At 40.5% G+C, this 11,338-nt stretch overlaps 1 protein-coding gene across 7 annotated transcripts in view; it reads left to right on the top strand.

Moving 5' to 3' along the window:
- The window catches only part of HIVEP2 (human immunodeficiency virus type I enhancer binding protein 2), a 138,430-nt gene that overhangs the window by 120,050 nt on the left and 7,042 nt on the right, over positions 1-11,338 (top strand). For all 7 annotated transcript variants that reach the window (XM_027904355.1, XM_027904377.1, XM_027904361.1 and 4 more), the window contains 4 exons: positions 537-691; positions 5,686-5,861; positions 8,378-8,479; positions 9,008-9,918. In XM_027904355.1, coding sequence (XP_027760156.1) covers positions 537-691; positions 5,686-5,861; positions 8,378-8,479; positions 9,008-9,918 — 1,344 coding nt within the window. The remainder of the gene's footprint in view (positions 1-536; positions 692-5,685; positions 5,862-8,377; positions 8,480-9,007; positions 9,919-11,338) is intronic.

The following is an 11,338-nucleotide window of genomic DNA, read 5'->3' as shown; positions in this document are numbered from 1 at the left end:
GTAAAAAGTGAGGCTTTTAAAGCTCTCCCTTCATGTGTGCCAGAGCCTGATACATTATCTCATTTTATTTTACCCTTTGTTTTTGCTGTGTCCCAATTCAAACAGTATCAGACACAAACGTCCATGTGCATTTGTAAGTAAAGATTAAGTTAAAATTGAGTAAGGATTTTCAGATCCTTTTAATGTCTTTTACATGTCAGCTCTTACTCATGGATTAAGCATTAGATGATGGTGCCAGGGAAAATTCTGTAATGGCAATACCTTCTGAGGCTTTTCCATCTCTCTTTTCTGTGATTTTTTTTTTTCCTGAGGAGAGATATAGTATTGTCTTTTCTGTCAAGACTCTCATAAAAATTTGTCCACGTTGCCTTCTCACTTATTCTCTGTCAAATTAAATGGGACAGATTAGTTCATTGTATAGAGTTGCACCAAAATGAGAGTTTGACTTTGACATGGAATGTTAAAAGTATTTGAAATGAAGTGTGCATTTATTGTGTGCCCCAGCAGTAACACCCTTCCTTGACTTTGTTCTACAGATGAAACACGAGCCATTCTTCTTGTTTGGCAGCAAGCTTGAAAAGAAAGTAGTGGGGAATATTATAAAAGAAAGAGTAAAAGGAGACATTCATGGAGATAAAGACATTACATCCAAACAAACTGAGCCGATACGAATTAAAATCTTTGAAGGAGGGTAAGAAAATATAACTGGAAATTTTAAGCTCAGACTGTCATTTTAAAGACATTTGAAAGTGAATATGAATGAATTAGGATGTGAACAGTCTCCTGTGTTCTTACCATGTCTTGTAGCTCCCAAACCTCTCCTTTCTTTGTGTATTTGTCAGTCTTAAAACAAACTGCAGGATACCTGTATACTTACTTCGGGCTCAATTTTACTACTAGGAGAATTATGTTTTCCATCTGTGTGAGAGCACTCACTCACCCTGTCTTTGTATTTAAAGGCCTTCAGGAGGATGTCTTTCCATTTTTAGACGCTATGTACTTCCAGTCGCTTGAATGGATTGACTCTGCGTGCTTAGTCTTATTCTTGTAATACTTTATTATTTACTGAGGTTGGATTTTGGAGATAAAATGTACGATGCCAATGAAATTTGTGGTATCTAAGCCTAATCCATGTATGGTTGATAAAATAATGTTTAATTCTGCTGTGGCAATCTATCACTCAAGTGATAATAGAAAAAAAGAGGGGGAAGGGAGACTTGAAAGCCCATTAACATTGTTTTGAGGCTTATGAAACTTGTTATGGAAAGAAAATGAGATAGACACTTGTATCTGCAGTATGCTCTAAAATACTGTTTAGTTTCTTCTACAGAATTCTGATACAATGCAGTTCATTTGCCAGTTTTTAGTAGAGAATAGTCAGATGGCTGAACAAGATGTGTTTTTCAGTCTTACCAAACTCAGATGGTCTCACAGCATTATTTTATTGGTGTAACTAAATAACTCAAGAGGGAGATGTGAGAAATTCGTACATCCATTTCCTTCTCCTGTCAGTTTGCACCCTTTAAAATATCGGTTGTCCTTCATTGACGTTTTTTTCGCTAAGGTTGAGTAGTCTCCATGACACTAACATTGGTACTTCTCTGTGGTTGGCAGCACTGAGGGAGTATAGCCTACATCTTGCTCAAAAGACTGAAAAAGCTATTTTGGAGATTTTTATAGGTATGCTGGCCCAAACACTCTGATCCTGACTGTTCTCTGTAGCTGTACTTCGTCCTAGTACCCAAGCCAGTAGACTAGCTTTCAAAGAGTGACCCAAATTCAGCTGTGAGCCTAAGTTTATGAAAAATTTATAGAGCTGTTGCTTCAACTCACACCCACTTTAAAGTATAAAATTTGCATACTTCCCACTATGTATCATTTCTGAATTTGGATGACCCTGCTCAAGACAGTCTGCAATGATGTAAGCTGCATGATGAGAGGTCAGAAAAGTATAAGTGTGTTAAGAAAAGCAACTTAAGGGAGGATTCAGATCGATGTGAGCTGCAGGAGATCACTCCATAAAAAGCCTCTACTGTTTAATACCTTCTTTAAGAAATTTTGTGTTTTACTTACACCACCTTAAGTTTTCCTGTACACCAATAAGGTTTATCAAACTATTTGTGTAAACTTGTATAATTCACACTTGACCTAGAAATATATCCTAATAATACTTGACTGTGTTGAGATAGTGTTTGAGTAAAATAAAACATAGGAAACTTTGGTGTGCACATTGACTTCTGGAGTGGGGAGAACAAGTCTCTGCAGTGGATTGGGGCTTCTTCAATAGAAGCATATAACCTGCAGCCAGTGAGGGGACACAGTGTCAATAGGTCCACTCTTTTTTTATACATCATTATTTTATGGTACCTTTTACATGAATTATTTGTGGAAGAATAAATTCATTATTTTCATTACTTGGGCTATTTTTTAAGTGGATATAATATACCTTAGATATTATTACCATATCTTGCATTGTTTTCTGTCCTGGTTATTGAATTTGTCCTTCTCTTCAGGTTATTATTTATGACTTCTGAAAGCTAGTTTTTCACATGGGTGTATTTCTGTTCTTGCTTGCTTTTTTCTGTTTGTAGAGCTATTCTGTTCTTCTCTCGCCAGGCTCACCTTCAACTCCTCTCAGCAAGTAGTGCAAGGAACTATGTAACAAATATCTGTCATCTTCGTTTCACATTTTCTCTCCTGTATAGATAAATGCGCATGGTGATATATTGTTTCAGCAGTGTATTTTCATTTTGGTTTTCAGTTGTCATGGGGAGTGGGTTTCCTTAGGCTTTGTGATTGCTTTTGCTTCATAGGTGCAAAGAATGTAATTCAGAATCCATAGCTGAGAAAGATCTGTTATTGTCAGGTTTTGGTTTGTGGGAAAGCCTGTCCACCTGGCAGGGAAGTGCAGCTCTGCAGCTGCTTTGTGCCAGGTGGTGGAGTGCTTGTGTGGCAGCTGGGGAAACAGCAAATAGATGGGACTGGGGATGAGTAAGAAGCTGAAGGAACTGAATTGATGCAGTTGAAGCAAAAAGTAGATCACAGAATTATGGAATTGTTACGGTTGGAAAACGCCTCTAAGATAGTCAAGTCCAACCATCAGCCTAGTACCACCAGACGTCGGAGCACATCACCACCTCACTGCACTTAAGCTCATCAGGAGTATTTTGTAAGCACTGTATCAGAGTGAGTTTTGAAGGAAGAAACTAACCAGCATATTATTACCTCTGGCAGGAGCCTTGATTCAGGTGAAATTTTCTGAATCACAAAATCTGCTTTCCATCATCTGTGACTGAAAAATCCTGATAGGATATGAAGTAGTGTTCCTCAAGCAGTAATTTGTAGTTCAGTACTTGTTGTAGTACAGATGGTGTGAAAAGAAGGGAGGGACGGGGTAAGCATGCCTGATTACCTGAAGTCTGGTTTAATGACATTATCAGCTGATCGCAAGAGTTCAGTTTGCTTATGTTTTCTCTTTTATATCTACCAGTAATAGACCCTAATTGAAAAATCCCAATAAATAGCATTTTGGATAGAAATTGCAGGACTCTGGGACTTGTTAATGCTTTCTAGCTCAGGAGTCCCATTCAAATCAAACACAGAGCAGCAGTGACCAAAGTCCTTACATGAATGTCATGTAGCAGAGGTGGGAAATTACCTAAGACTTTGAGAGAGGCTCAAGTTAAATAGTAAGATCTAATAGTTCTGAGGACTAACAGATAATCACCATAGACTCGGTCTTCTGGTCTTTTACTTTTTGGACCAGGCTTTCTTTAAATGTCAAGTTTGTGTTTGTCATTTCTCTTACGGTCATTGTTATGATGAAGCATACTTAAAGAGTCAAGGTCAGTTATGGCCAAAAACCATCTATATGAATGATGAAGGGACAGATCTTGCATTATTGTCTTTGTGCCCAATGGGATCTGACAGGTGACAGAAGCCAGTGGAATGAGGTCAAGCAGAAGAACAGCAGAGATGGAGCAACTGAAAAGCACGTTGTAACACAGCATTTATCTTACCAGTATCAATCAGGGATGATATGGTAGACTTCATCCCAGCAAAATCAGACTGTAAGGAGAGATAAAAAGAAGATTAAATGGCAGTATTTCAAACAATAATGGACATTTTTTCTGTCTGTGGGAAAAAGCCTGGAGGTAGTTGATGAAGCAGTGGATAGAGAGATGACTAGCAGTCATTGACATATGTGTATGAAGGAGAACCTGGGAAATAGGGCATAGAAAAGTAGAATCCCAGAAATGTTATACAGAAAAACCTGCTAGAGAGATGACTACATATTAAATTGCATTAGACTATGCCAGTTTTGCCCATGGTGCCAGGAACAATAAAGGAAAAGGGAGAGGACTAGCTTTATTGGAAATGAGATAAATCCCCCCTGAATTTAGGCATCCACATCTAAAAGAGGAGCTCATGTGTTTAACAGATAACAAGATGGACATGAGAACAGGAGACTGGTTTATGTTTTTCTAAGATATTAACTTCAGTATATATATTACCAGTGATATAACTGAACATATGGAAGAAGTGTTCATCTAAGAAAAGCACACTTGAAAAGTGTTTCAGCTCTGTAACGCAAAAATTGTGACTTGCTTCTTGTAGAGTTATCATCTCATTAGCAGAATATTCTCACAGTCCCTTTCTTATTTAAAGTACTGACTGTCAGTACCAAAGACAGTTTGTGGGCTGTGCATCCACAGGGTGACTAAAAGTACTTTGCGCTGCTTAAGGAGATGGCAATGGAGGACAGAGGACAGAAAATATATTATTTCTCAGTTCTTGCACTTTCTGTGTTTGGATGGAATCCTCCCCGGAAGGAATGCCCAGCACTCTTCAAACCTCAGAACAGCCTGAGCATATTCCCTGGACACTTTTAGATATCAGTATTAACGATTTAGCATGATAATAAAGGCAATGTACAGCTTTACATAGACTTGCATGTCTTATTTATTTTCTAACTACACAGTATGTAATCAGCAAAAATAGCATGATAAGCATATGCCTGTGCTAAGAAAAATTCCTTTAATAGCTTTCTGCTTCCACATTGGAAGTTTCCCATTTTATTTCTAAAGCATCATGTACCTGAGTGCACTCAACTCCATGTTCCTTTAGGTAGAGGTTTATCTTTTGGAACATCAAGCATCTGTAGTGTAAATGTGTACATCCTTGCTCATCATATGCATTCCCTTTATGCTTAAGGGGAAGAAATGGGCATTTTCAGGATGTGATTTATCTGATCCCAAGGGATAAATACACTAAAATAGTTAAATTAATTGTGCTGCAAAACAGCGCTGTTTTCAGTGGTGGTAAATGTCTATGTTGTACAAGGCCACACTTACCTGAAACAAATCAAACCTGTAGGCTTGTATTTGGAGTTGTGTGGTGTCTGTAGGTTCATTGGTTTCCTGACAAGATGTTTATACTATTCTCATACTGCAATCCGTTGCTCTCAGATTGGTCAAACACACTGCGACCAGTGCATCCACTGAAAGGCCAATACTTTGTGAGTTCCAGAATGAAAACTCAGTAGTTCTTTTATATTTTCTGAGCAAATTTATATTTGCTTTGATGAGATATATACAGGATCAGGATCAGATGCGTAGAGGTGATGTTTGTACATGTATGAGACCTAGAGTCTGTATGACTTAAACACTTGCTCTCTTCCAACAGGTATAAATCAAATGAGGATTATGTCTATGTCAGAGGTCGTGGCCGAGGAAAGTACATTTGTGAAGAATGTGGCATTCGCTGCAAAAAGCCAAGCATGCTCAAAAAACATATCCGCACTCACACTGATGTCCGGCCTTACGTATGCAAGTTGTGCAACTTTGCCTTCAAAACTAAAGGTACTTGACCCTTTTTGCTGAACTCTTACCACTTCTGGGTATTTTGCCATCTGGGATCCAACTATCCAGTGCAATCAAGAAGAAAATTTTCTTCATAGTAGAAATATTGTGTTTATGTATACAGGACTCTACGGGCGAGTTTGTTTGCTTCTGTTCAGTTGATCCAGGGATTTTGTGAGACTTTGAGACTCCTTGCATGGCTTCATTAAGAGCTATAGGCCCTTGGCTGGTCCTTCTGTCCGCAGAGAAAATGTAGTAGCATAAGAACTCCCCTGAAAAATAATGCTCTGCCAACATTGTTACATAGTGCAAATTTTAATTGCAGCAACACTTAAATGCTACCAGGAGAGTACACTTGTTATGACATAATGTAGAAGCAGAGCATCAGCTGCTGAGGGAAACATGCCTTCATGGGCTTTACAGAGGGTCAGTTTCAAGTTTATAAATAATGTATGTCTCCCAGATGGGTTACTCCATCCACTGTGGCATTAATTATGAATAGAGATCTGATAGCTTCTGTTCACATGTATTTATCAGCACAGAAAAAAGCTTCCATTTGTCACCCTGAGGCCACAGATAATGATATTCTTTGGAATTCAGATTTGTGGTGCAACCATCTCCTTAAAAGAAAAAATCCTTTCCTCTGGTAGCATTTCTTTGCAGCACAGCCAAATGAGCTTTACATTCTCAGTTTCTTAGCTTCCCTTTAGCAGACAAGGGAAATGGATTCTGGTCCCACTGCAGTGAACTTATTTGAAGGGAGAGAAAGGAAGCTGAAGGAAATTTCTCCCAAGATCCCAGTGCAGCTTCATGACTGTTTTGAGGATTGAGAATTGTAATAGTTTCCATGACTCCAGCACTTCTTCCTGTGCCAAAGATGGGAATAGTGATGGATGGTAGTAGACCCATCAACCTAATTTAAGATGAGAACTTTCATGGGCATGTAGAGACAAAGACAAGGAGCTACTTGTTTGTAGTCCCAGTAGACTATCTGGTGAGCTGTTCTCATATCATTGCTTATATTTGACATTGCTGGAGGAATGGGTCTTAAGAAGGGACTTGAAGGAGTATTGCGGGTTTACAGCTGTGTTCATAGAGGACATTCCAGGAAGAGGAGGTGGCGTGGAAAAAAAAGTGAAATTGCTTGCTGAGGCTGGCATTTCTGTCAGAGAGGAAGAAACACAGAGGAGGTGGTATGCTATTGCACAAGAAGGGCATGAGCAGGAAGAGACTAAGCCTTCAAAATACAAGAAGTGTTTAACTGGTGTGTTACTGCTTGCGAGCAGTTGTCAGCCTCATAGCTATTGTTGCTATTCTACTGAGAGCAGTAGAGGACAGACTTTCAGAGGTACTTAGGTTTTTACTGTACACTCTGAGCGTTTAGCTATCCAGAAGCATCAATGGCAAAGTTAACTGGGACTGAACATCAAAGAAGAAGAGCCTGGCTTGTGAGCTTCTAAGCACACCTCCAACTATGCAGCAGAGTGGTGCAGTGTTCCTGCCGCCAGATTGCATGTGCCACACACACCGTCTGGAGATGCTGTTTGGGGTCCCACAGGCAGCAGAAATACATTCACATGGGGCTTTCCTTGAGCTAAGAAGCACCGTTTCTTGGCAGTGGGTTGGGTTTTCTTGTGCCATGCTTTCCCTCTTGTGTGTTGCAAATGAAACTGAAGTGGATAATGGATTAGAGTGATATTCTCCTATTTGTGCTTTATGCTCAAGATTCTTTGTCATGAAATGTCTCTTGGGGCCAGTCTCAACCCAGTTTTCTTATCTGTGAAAAAACAGACCAAGACAGGCACTCCAGAAAGTCAATAGTCTAGTGTTAGATTGCTCCCTCAGGGTAATGGGAGATCTGATTTCAAATCTCTGCCGTGTCTGATTCAAATCCGTACTTTAAATCTGGGGGCTGAACCTGAATTTCCCACATGCCAGGTGAGTGCTACAAGTACAGCTCCTCTCAGTTGAGAGATTGCAGCTAGATGGTAAAATTGCATACAGAAGTTGGTAGGATATTTTTGCCTCAAAATGCTTCAAATACTCTGAACATTTGGAAGCTACATGTGAGGTGAATGGGAGAACCCTTATCTTGAAACCTACTGCGTAACTAGGAGTGCGAGCCCTGAATGGCTGTTGTGCAGTGGACTTACTTCAATGTCTGGGCAGTCTGTACATAGTGTGAACACCAAGCCCAGGAAGACATAACATCCAGGGGTTAGTTTTCTAGCATGCTAGGGTGCCTCAGTGTCATGTGGAAAATTGGACAGATGCCTATATGCCTCTCAGGCCCTGAGTTTATTTGAATTTTTTTATTTTCTTAAGGTATAAAATCCCATTCTCATTAGAAGAGGCTCTGAGGGAAATGGCTTGGATGAGTCAGACCTGACTGTTACGGTGTTTTTTAAACATAAAACCCGTCAACTGCAGGATAATAGAGTTAAGATGCACTGAAACCTGACTTGAAGAGTGATCTTTGCTGTTGTCCATTAATTAAATTAATCTCTGATCCATAGGAAATCTGACAAAACATATGAAGTCTAAAGCACACATGAAAAAATGCCTGGAGCTTGGAGTATCAATGACATCTGTAGATGATGCTGAAACTGAAGAAGCAGGTATGTCAGAATGATTTAATTTAGTTGGAATGGCTTCTGGAGAATGCAAATGACTCATTGCAATTTAGCACAGTGCCTGGCTAATACTGGGATATTAAGAGTATTTGGGGCATTTTTTAATTAAGAGGTATCTTTTTAATAAACAGGAAGTATAAGAAATAAATCCTATTCAGTTCTCTGAGTTACATTTTTATTAAGATACATGCAGAGGAGCTAGAAATAAAAGTATGGCTTGTTGTCAGTTGTCTCATACAAAGTTCTCAATCTTTAAAATGTGAGAGATGGTAACCTTTAGTGAAGTTGCAAGGTAGTGTAGGGTCAATTTGCTTTTATACTTCCTTTCAGGGATAGAGTTTTAAGGTATTATCTTGAAAAAAATATGGTTTCAGACTATTAAGAATGGCTTTGTGCAGCCGTCCCAGATGATGGGCATCCAGCAATGACAGTGGGTAGGTTGGAGGATGAATGTGGCCTAAGGTATGAGGTATGGTATGTGCTCACCATTTTGACTTGCTGTGGCTGTTTCAGAAAACATGGAGGACATGCAGCAGGAGGCAGAGAAGAGCAGCAACCTGGCAGGCCTGTCAGCAGAGCACCAGTTTTCTGATGCGGAGGAATCGGATGGGGAGGATGGCGATGACAATGATGACGATGATGAAGATGAGGATGATTTTGATGATACTCAGGGAGACTCGACACCAAAAACCAGATCAAGAAGCACCAGCCCGCAGCCCCCTCGGTTCTCCTCCTTGTCTGTGAACTCGGCTGGGGCCTCACAAGGGGCTTCCCCCGAGGGCTCCCTTTCAGTGGGACACTCTTCCCTCATCAGCTACTTGGTCACATTACCCAGCATTCAGGTTACTCAGCTTATAACACCAAGCGACTCCTGTGAAGATACACAAATGACAGAATATCAGAGGTTTTTCCAGAGTAAGAGTACAGATTCAGAGCCCGATAAAGACAGATTGGACATACCTAGCTGCATGGATGAGGATTACACACTTTCCTTAGACCCCAGTTCATCTCCAAGGGACCTCTCACCCTCCAGTCGACAATCGTCCCCTGGCTATGATTCTTCACCCTACAGAGATAACTCACCAAAGAGGTATTTAATGCCAAAAGGGGATTTGTCACCCAGAAGGCATCTGTCACCCCGAAGAGATATTTCACCCATGAGGCACCTTTCCCCACGAAAAGAGGCGGTGCTGAGGAGAGAGTTGTCACCAAGACGGGATGTGTCACCAAGGCGTCACCTGTCACCAAGGAGACCAATGTCACCAGGGAAAGATGCATCTGTTCGAAGAGATTTGTCTCCTAGGCGAGAGAGGAGATATATGGCCTCAGTTAGGGCAGCATCTCCCCGGAGGGGCTTATACCATAATCCAGCACTGTCCATGGGTCAATATTTACAGTCTGAATCTATTCCAGTGGGACATTCAGTAAGTATGAAAGAATATTTTCATTCCTCTTATCAAAAACAGTGCTCTTACTGAATTTATGCGTAACATTTTTAAAAATCTTTTCAGCTTTATAGAAGAAGAAGGCATAAATTTGAGCCTTGGTGGAAAGTCCCAGAACAAATGCAAGAAACTTGAAATAGACAGGGACCAAGTCAGGATGCTGATTCAATTTGATGCATTAGAGTCAGACTATAGGGGGTTGAATCTTCACTTGATACAACCCTGAGTAGCTTCATTAGCTTCAATAAAATTAGGTTGGTTTGCATTTTGTCTCTCCATATTTATGAAGTGTCATTTTTTAAATGGCCTAGGAAGTTTGCATGGTGCGTGAGGAGTGTTTTTGCACTGTAAAAAATCTTCTGCTTCCCAGATCAGATGGGATCAAGCCAAGATCAAGACTTAAGGCCCTGTCTCTGACGTTTAGTGCCCATCGCTGAGTATTGTTTAATGGAATAAAAATGCTAAGATAAATGAAATGTCTCCGAAAAGCAGAGTATCCACTGAAATCAGGATCTGTAGCTGGAATTTGAAGGATATGATTGTGTGAGAGGAGCAGGCAGCTGTCTGCCCTGCAGAAAGCACCATCACAACTGGCTGTTCCAACAGGGACGCAACCGTCTGGGTGGAAATATGCAAAACTTGCACAGCTGCTGCCTATGCTGTTCCCTTTTAGTAAATCAGCTCTCAGTAACTGCCAGTTTGGCACTTTTGACCAGCTCTACCATTCACAAAGCATTCCCTTCACAAATAGGTTTGGTCTTTAGACATAAGGAATGGTCTTGCTATAAATGCATTTGCTTATTTATTTACTATGCTTCCCTCACCATGTTTGATGTGTTGGCTGTCCTCTCACTGCCTGCCTCTTCAGCTTGTATATGTGGGTTCAACCTGGGCAAGCTGAAGAAAGGTGGCTGATTAAATGGTCCTTGAGCAAGGGCACACTGAAACCCTGTGCACTCTGAAATCCAGCTAAAACAGGATACAAATCCCATAAGAAGTTCTATTGACAAAGCAAGGAAGCACAAGAAGATGAAGAGCCACCATTTTAACTGGTCTTAGTATCAAATGGGTGGGATTATATGGGATGCTACAGCTGACATTGTGCAGGGTGCCCCAGTCCCTCCTGTCCCACTTGAGACACTCTGGCATCCTGTAGTAGAGATTTTGGATGTGTAACGATACTACCAAAAGGGTATGTAAGCAGTCATCCTTGGTCATCTGACAGGTTTTGCTGTCATGTTTTCCTTGTGTGTTATGCACACATTCCAGCAAGGTGTTTAGCACATTGTAAGGACTCTTTTAGCACTCCTAGCTCCTTCTTTTGAAAAGTCCACCACACCAGATGGACTTCTAACACTTACCTTATTTTTGAGGTAGGAGCAGCCATGTGGCAGTGAAA

The sequence above is a fragment of the Empidonax traillii genome, unplaced genomic scaffold (genome assembly GCF_003031625.1).
Source record: "Empidonax traillii isolate 1590-97213 ecotype Southwest subspecies unplaced genomic scaffold, ASM303162v1 scaffold24:size2376012, whole genome shotgun sequence".
Classification (NCBI taxonomy): Eukaryota; Metazoa; Chordata; class Aves; order Passeriformes; family Tyrannidae; genus Empidonax; species Empidonax traillii.
This window is presented reverse-complemented; position numbering and strand designations above follow the sequence as displayed.